At 48.4% G+C, this 8,119-nt stretch overlaps 1 protein-coding gene across 1 annotated transcript in view; it reads right to left on the bottom strand.

Moving 5' to 3' along the window:
- Positions 1–5,897: 5,897 nt before the first annotated feature.
- Positions 5,898–8,119, bottom strand: part of LOC116023511 — a 3,695-nt gene continuing 1,473 nt past the window's right edge. Inside the window, exons 2-4 of the mRNA XM_031264517.1 lie at positions 7,754–7,864; positions 6,852–7,676; positions 5,898–6,098 (exon numbers count right to left, since the gene is read on the bottom strand). Coding sequence (XP_031120377.1) covers positions 5,898–6,098; positions 6,852–7,676; positions 7,754–7,864 — 1,137 coding nt within the window. The remainder of the gene's footprint in view (positions 6,099–6,851; positions 7,677–7,753; positions 7,865–8,119) is intronic.

The following is an 8,119-nucleotide window of genomic DNA, read 5'->3' as shown; positions in this document are numbered from 1 at the left end:
TTTTTTTTTTTTTTTTTTTTTTTTTTTTTACGCACTCCCACCTCGGCACCGTGCCGAGGTCACGTGGCTTGTGACTTCGGCACGGGGCCGAGGTCGCATGACCTTGGCGCTGGGCCGAAGTCACGCGAACGTGACCTCGGCCAGCGCCGAGGTCACGGTATGTGACCGTGCCTCGGCGCTGGGCCGAGGTCACGGTACATGACCATGCGGTTTTTTTTTTAATCGTTGCTCAAGGCTTTATTTTTGTTTGTCGTTTTTTGTTGAACTGACAGGTTGGTGACCGCCTACTGACCAGGTTAGTCGTTTTACTATGGACGTAGATTCATACTCTGGGTCTTCTGAAGATGAAACTTCCTCCTACGATAGTGAGGAAGCATTGACCCATGATGATGACACCGAGGAAACTTCCTCTTCCTCTCTGTCTTCCTCCCCTTTAGGGCATGTCACCGTAGATCATGATCCCCCTTCCCCCGTAGATCACGATCCCCCTCCTCCTGGTTTGACTGTTGGTCGCAAGAGGAAGAGGCACAAGACCTCGTATTCCCCCTTAGATAGCTCACTTATTAAGACTATCCAACGCCATCTACTCGTTAACGATATAGAGGATATCCGAGGTCTAGTGTGGGAGGATGTTAGTGTTGCCATACCTGGGCATGATGTTAGTATCATGGAACCCCCCGGGCCATTATTTTTTGGTGTTCATCTCTTGTCTGTGCAGTTAGGGCTTAGGTTTGCCCTCAACCTTTTCCTAGTTGAATTTTTGAATTTTTATGAAATAGCCCCAGGTCAGCTTGCTCCAAACGGTCACCAGGTCATCGCAGGATTTATTGCCGTGTGTCGCTATAAACGAGAGGAACCCACATTAGGTCTCTTCCAGTCGTTGTTTAGAGTCATAAGGTCATCTGGAGAGGGTAAGGGTTTCGTGTGTATCTCTGCTATGCCCCATAAGCAGCTTTTCGGTTTCGTGTGTATCTCTGCTATGCCCCATAAGCAGCTTTTCGATGATCGCCCCTCCTTCAACAAGAACCATAAGCAGCTTTTCGATGATCGCCCCTCCTTCAACAAGAATTGGAAATCTAGGTTCTTCTTTGTCTCCCTAGGTGTTCCTTCTCCTTTTACTGTCACGTGGGGCACCCGAGTTAGACGCCATCCAGCGTTAGATGAGAGTCCAAATATGCTTAGGAGGGTAGGGAAACTTCTGGAGGGAGGTTCTTTTAAGGTTGTCGAATGTACTTCTGAGTGGTGGCTTCGAGATGTGGGGTTTAAGAGGATTCGGCCAGCTGCTCTTGACGTACCTGGTACCCCTCTCGGTGTTTAGTTGTTTCTTGTAATTGTGTGTGGTTTTTCTNGTAGTTTGAACGGCAACTGTCTTGGTCATGCCAATGGTTCCGCGTCGGGTACCCAATTACCCTGTCACCAGCCCCCCACTCCCTAGCTGGCGAGAATGGCTGAGGTAGCTAGGGAGTAACAGCCTGGCACTTGTGCTGAAAATTTGGTATGTTGGATTCTAGAAGGAAATTTTACCGGATGGAAACTTCACTGATTTGTGGAATATTTCCTAATNAAGAAGAGTCAAGCGTCAACAGTTGATGGAGGAGCCAGTAACTTGACGCCTCAGCCAACAAGATCTTCAACTCAGCCAAGATCTTCAATTCAGCCCCCGGCTCGTACTTCGGATGTGGATCCCTTGCTTGAGGGATCGTCTGCCCAGCCCCCTGAGCAAGGGGAAGTCTCGCTAGTGCCACCTCCACGCATTCGAACCAACTTGGTCCAGCTTGGTATGGATGTGCTCCCTGGGAAATCCTTCTTAGAAGGTAGTATTGACGCCCCCGAGTTTGTTCGCAGCCTCGTCTCCCCAAGGGATGCAGAAATTCTTGAAGAGCAGAGTTTGGCTGTGCTACGGGAGCGATATTGCAAAATGGCGATGGAGTCTGTGTTGATAGGGGATAGTCTTCATTCGTAGTACGAAGCTATGCTCCGCGATGCTGTTTCGCAGAGGAAGAGTCTCACGGGGGAGATACTGTTGCGGGACACCGAGCTTAAGGGACTAAGGGGTGAGAACATAACGCTAAAGTCTGACTTTGCAGTGTTAGAGCGAAAGCTGAAGGAGTAACAAAAGGAGCACAAGAAGACTCGTGCTACTGTTACCGGGCTGGAGGAGTCTCTTAAAAAGGCACAAGAGACCTACAAGCAATCAGCTGAGTTCCAGAACGACGTCCGGGAGTTTATGAGAACCCCTGAAGCTGTAAAGGAGTTTTTTGCGTCCGTGGCTGGCCGGGTTGCACTTGAGGCAGAGTCTCAGTTAGCATTCGACCTTGGAATGTTCACCATGCAACAACAGATTTACCCGATGCTTAAGGAAAAGAATCCTGATTTTGATCCGCCGGCAATGGGCTTGCCCAAGTTCATGGAGGATCCTGACCAAGAATCTGAGCACCACCTAGTTGTTAATGAAGATGAGTTGACTGCTGATACTGCTGACGCGGGATTGTCTGATCGTCCTGCCAATACCAACACTGCTGCCCAAGATGCTGCTGAGGATCCCACCCCTGCGACGAAGGATGCTTAGCCTATCTTATTTTATTTTTCATTGTTATTCGTACTTGTACTGTTTTTTGAATACTAGCTTCGTAGTTATTCGTGTTTTGAACACTTGCATTGTTTTTTGNCGGGGCCGAGGTCGCATGACCTTGGCGCTGGGCCGAAGTCACGCGAACGTGACCTCGGCCAGCGCCGAGGTCACGGTATGTGACCGTGCCTCGGCGCTGGGCCGAGGTCACGGTACATGACCATGCGGTTTTTTTTTTAATCGTTGCTCAAGGCTTTATTTTTGTTTGTCGTTTTTTGTTGAACTGACAGGTTGGTGACCGCCTACTGACCAGGTTAGTCGTTTTACTATGGACGTAGATTCATACTCTGGGTCTTCTGAAGATGAAACTTCCTCCTACGATAGTGAGGAAGCATTGACCCATGATGATGACACCGAGGAAACTTCCTCTTCCTCTCTGTCTTCCTCCCCTTTAGGGCATGTCACCGTAGATCATGATCCCCCTTCCCCCGTAGATCACGATCCCCCTCCTCCTGGTTTGACTGTTGGTCGCAAGAGGAAGAGGCACAAGACCTCGTATTCCCCCTTAGATAGCTCACTTATTAAGACTATCCAACGCCATCTACTCGTTAACGATATAGAGGATATCCGAGGTCTAGTGTGGGAGGATGTTAGTGTTGCCATACCTGGGCATGATGTTAGTATCATGGAACCCCCCGGGCCATTATTTTTTGGTGTTCATCTCTTGTCTGTGCAGTTAGGGCTTAGGTTTGCCCTCAACCTTTTCCTAGTTGAATTTTTGAATTTTTATGAAATAGCCCCAGGTCAGCTTGCTCCAAACGGTCACCAGGTCATCGCAGGATTTATTGCCGTGTGTCGCTATAAACGAGAGGAACCCACATTAGGTCTCTTCCAGTCGTTGTTTAGAGTCATAAGGTCATCTGGAGAGGGTAAGGGTTTCGTGTGTATCTCTGCTATGCCCCATAAGCAGCTTTTCGATGATCGCCCCTCCTTCAACAAGAATTGGAAATCTAGGTTCTTCTTTGTCTCCCTAGGTGTTCCTTCTCCTTTTACTGTCACGTGGGGCACCCGAGTTAGACGCCATCCAGCGTTAGATGAGAGTCCAAATATGCTTAGGAGGGTAGGGAAACTTCTGGAGGGAGGTTCTTTTAAGGTTGTCGAATGTACTTCTGAGTGGTGGCTTCGAGATGTGGGGTTTAAGAGGATTCGGCCAGCTGCTCTTGACGTACCTGGTACCCCTCTCGGTGTTTAGTTGTTTCTTGTAATTGTGTGTGGTTTTTCTTGTAGCTGTTTGTTATAACTTGAAATTGTTTGTAGGTGCTATGTCGTCGAGAGGTGCTATATCGTCGAAAGCTGCTCGGTACCTGACGCAAAGTGGGCAGAATCCTTCCAAGAAAAGCAAAACTGACAAAAAAGGAAAGAAGAGTCAAGCGTCAACAGTTGATGGAGGAGCCAGTAACTTGACGCCTCAGCCAACAAGATCTTCAACTCAGCCAAGATCTTCAATTCAGCCCCCGGCTCGTACTTCGGATGTGGATCCCTTGCTTGAGGGATCGTCTGCCCAGCCCCCTGAGCAAGGGGAAGTCTCGCTAGTGCCACCTCCACGCATTCGAACCAACTTGGTCCAGCTTGGTATGGATGTGCTCCCTGGGAAATCCTTCTTAGAAGGTAGTATTGACGCCCCCGAGTTTGTTCGCAGCCTCGTCTCCCCAAGGGATGCAGAAATTCTTGAAGAGCAGAGTTTGGCTGTGCTACGGGAGCGATATTGCAAAATGGCGATGGAGTCTGTGTTGATAGGGGATAGTCTTCATTCGTAGTACGAAGCTATGCTCCGCGATGCTGTTTCGCAGAGGAAGAGTCTCACGGGGGAGATACTGTTGCGGGACACCGAGCTTAAGGGACTAAGGGGTGAGAACATAACGCTAAAGTCTGACTTTGCAGTGTTAGAGCGAAAGCTGAAGGAGTAACAAAAGGAGCACAAGAAGACTCGTGCTACTGTTACCGGGCTGGAGGAGTCTCTTAAAAAGGCACAAGAGACCTACAAGCAATCAGCTGAGTTCCAGAACGACGTCCGGGAGTTTATGAGAACCCCTGAAGCTGTAAAGGAGTTTTTTGCGTCCGTGGCTGGCCGGGTTGCACTTGAGGCAGAGTCTCAGTTAGCATTCGACCTTGGAATGTTCACCATGCAACAACAGATTTACCCGATGCTTAAGGAAAAGAATCCTGATTTTGATCCGCCGGCAATGGGCTTGCCCAAGTTCATGGAGGATCCTGACCAAGAATCTGAGCACCACCTAGTTGTTAATGAAGATGAGTTGACTGCTGATACTGCTGACGCGGGATTGTCTGATCGTCCTGCCAATACCAACACTGCTGCCCAAGATGCTGCTGAGGATCCCACCCCTGCGACGAAGGATGCTTAGCCTATCTTATTTTATTTTTCATTGTTATTCGTACTTGTACTGTTTTTTGAATACTAGCTTCGTAGTTATTCGTGTTTTGAACACTTGCATTGTTTTTTGAATACTAGCTTCGTAGTTATTCGTGTTTTGAACACTTGCAATGTTTTTTGAATACTAGATTCGAATCAATTGTGTTTTGAACACTTGTATTTTTATTTATTTATTTTTATTTATTTATTTTTTTTCCACCTCGGCATTGTGCCGAGGTGAGACCCCGGCACTGGGCCGAGGTGAGACCTCGGCATTGTGCCGAGGTGGGCACCTCGGCACCATGCCTTCACCTCGGCATTGTGCCGAGGTGGAGCCGAGGTTTCACCTGGGCATTATGCCGAGGTGAGACCCTGGCACTGGGCCGAGGTGAGACCTCGGCATTGTGCCAAGGTTTCACCCCTTTTCGATATATATATATATATATATATATATATATATATATATATATATATATATATATATTTGTTTAACCTTCCATGACGCAAATGAAACATAGAATTTTATAGAGTCTTATTTAAATGGGTTGGACGGACCAAGACAACCTGGACAGACCAGGACTTGACTTCCTACTGATAAAATTTTGTTAAGTGTTCTGAATTCCATATTCTATCAATCAACCTGCCTCCTACTGTCATCAACTTGTAGGTTCCTAGGCGAATCACCTCGTCTATGATATACGGACCCTCCCATTTTTTCGCGAACTTGCCTCCTTCCAAGGGTTGACTGGCTTCCCTCCTTCTCAAAACATAATCACCTACTTGGAAGTATCTGGGTTTAGCTTTGGCGTCATGATAGGACTTCAACTGCCTGTTGTAGTTTTCCATCCTACAGAACGCAGCTTCTCGCTTTTCATCTATGAAATTGAGATCGGTTCCCTATTGGATCTCATTTTGCTCTGCCTCGTATTCTTCCATCCTTCTACTCTGTATCATCACCTCTGCTGGAGCTCGAGCTTCGAACCCGTAACTCAATGCGAAAGGAGTTTCACCAGTAGCTCTCCTTGGGGTTGTGCGATAGGTCCAAAGGATGCTGTCCAGTTCCTCAACCCACGCCTCGCCAGCTGCTTCCAATTTCCTCTTCAAACCATCAAGGATGTATCTATTGGCATTCTCTACTTAACCATTTGCCTGTGGGTATGACACCGCCACCCGGCTGTGCTTGATGCCCCATTCCGTCAAAAAGTCTGAAAACTCTCTGCCTTCGAATTGACGTCCGTTGTCAGTGATTACTTGGATGGGGATGCCGAAGCGGCATAGTATGTTCTTCTCTACGAACTTTTTACACCTGGCTACTGTGATGCTAGCCAGAGGTTCAGCTTCCACCCATTTGGTGAAGTAGTCAATGGCCACGATAATGTACTTTCGGCTTCCCGAGCCCGTGGGCAGGGCTCCCACCAAATCTATTCCCCATCTTGAGAATGGAATTGCTGTGCTCACCGGAGTGTAGTTGGTTGCGGGTCGTCCTGGCAATGTCTAGAATTCTTGACACTTAGGGCATCGCTTGGCGTATTCTGCGCAATCCTTCAACATCTTTGGCCAGAAGAAACCTTGCAGCATGATGCGTCGAGCTATGGTGTATGCTCCTTGATGCGCGGAGCACACTCCTTCGTGGACTTCTCTCATCATCAACTCTGCTTCGTCAGGGTATACACACTTCAAGAGTGTGCCATTATAGGATCGTTTATATAACTTGTCTTCCAATATCACGTAGCTGGGTGCCCGCAACCTTGTTAGCTTTGCATCTTGCTCGTCCACTAGGAAAGTGCCATCCTTCTTGTACTTTGTGATATGGTCAATACAACATGGCTCTCTGGATTACACGGGGCAGACCCATGAGATGTCGATGCTGGATGTCTCCAAATCCTCAACCCGAGCAATCTTGCGAATGTGGCCAGGGATCCCAGTGCTCAGCTTGGAGAGCATGTCAGCGTCAGCATTCTGTTCTCGAGGTACTTGGTGAATTTCATACCCCTCGAATTCTCGCAAGGTTCGCAGCACTGCGTCCCTATACCTTTGCATGTTCCCTTCATTGGCTTCGTATTCCCCAGTCACCTGGCCGACCACTAGCTTGGAGTCACATCGGATGCGAATTTTTTCTGCTCGTAGTCCTGCTGCTAACTGCAGTCCGTTGAGGAGGGCCTCATATTCTGCCTCATTGTTAGATAATTTGAAATGGAACCTGATTGCATAGTAAGCGCGGAATCCTTCTGGGGTGATGAGCACTACTCCACCACTACAACCTTTACTGTTGGATGAGCCATGCGTAGACAAGGTCCACCATCCACCATCTTCATTTTCCACCTGCTCCGTCACCTCGCGGGCTATGCATTCCACTATGAAGTCTGCGAGAGCTTGACCCTTGATGGCGGGTCTTGGTTTGAATTCAATGTCGAACTGGCTGAGGTGCATGGCCCATCTCGCCATCCTAGCAGAGTTAGTGTTCCGTAAGAAACTCCCCAATGGTTGATGTGAGAGTACATGGATAGGATGAGCTTGGAAGTAATGGGCCAACCTTTTAGAGGCGGTGACCGCAGCGAATACTGTTTTTTCTACGGCCGTGTACCATGGCTTTGCATCGTGTAAAGCTTTGCTCACGTAGTAAATGGGACGCTGAGTCCCTCCTTCCTCTTTGACCAACACGGAGCTGATCGCACCCTGTGACACACCCAGGTATAAGAGCCTTGCTCACATAGTAAATGGGACGCTGAGTCCCTCCTTCCTCTTTGACCAACACGGAGCTGATCGCACCCTGTGACACACCCAGGTATAAGAGCCTTGCTCACATAGTAAATGGGACGCTGAGTCCCTCCTTCCTCTTTGACCAACACGGAGCTGATCGCACCCTGTGATATACCCAGGTATAAGAGTAAGGTTTCACCCACCTCTGGTTTTGCAAGCAGTGGCGGGGATAGCAAATATTTTTTCAAGTCAACGAAGGCCGATTGACACTCTGGAGTCCATTCAAACCCCTTATTCTTCTTTAGTATCTGGAAGAAGGGGAGGGATCGTTCGGCCGATTTAGATAGAAATCGACCCAAAGCCGCTAAGCGACCATTGAGTCTTTGGACTTCTTTGATGGACCGCGGGGGTTCCATGTC

This window comes from Ipomoea triloba, chromosome 6, assembly GCF_003576645.1.
Source record: "Ipomoea triloba cultivar NCNSP0323 chromosome 6, ASM357664v1".
NCBI classification, from domain to species: domain Eukaryota; kingdom Viridiplantae; phylum Streptophyta; class Magnoliopsida; order Solanales; family Convolvulaceae; genus Ipomoea; species Ipomoea triloba.
The sequence above is the reverse complement of the archived record's forward strand: the minus strand, read 5'-3'. Positions and strand labels throughout refer to the sequence as shown.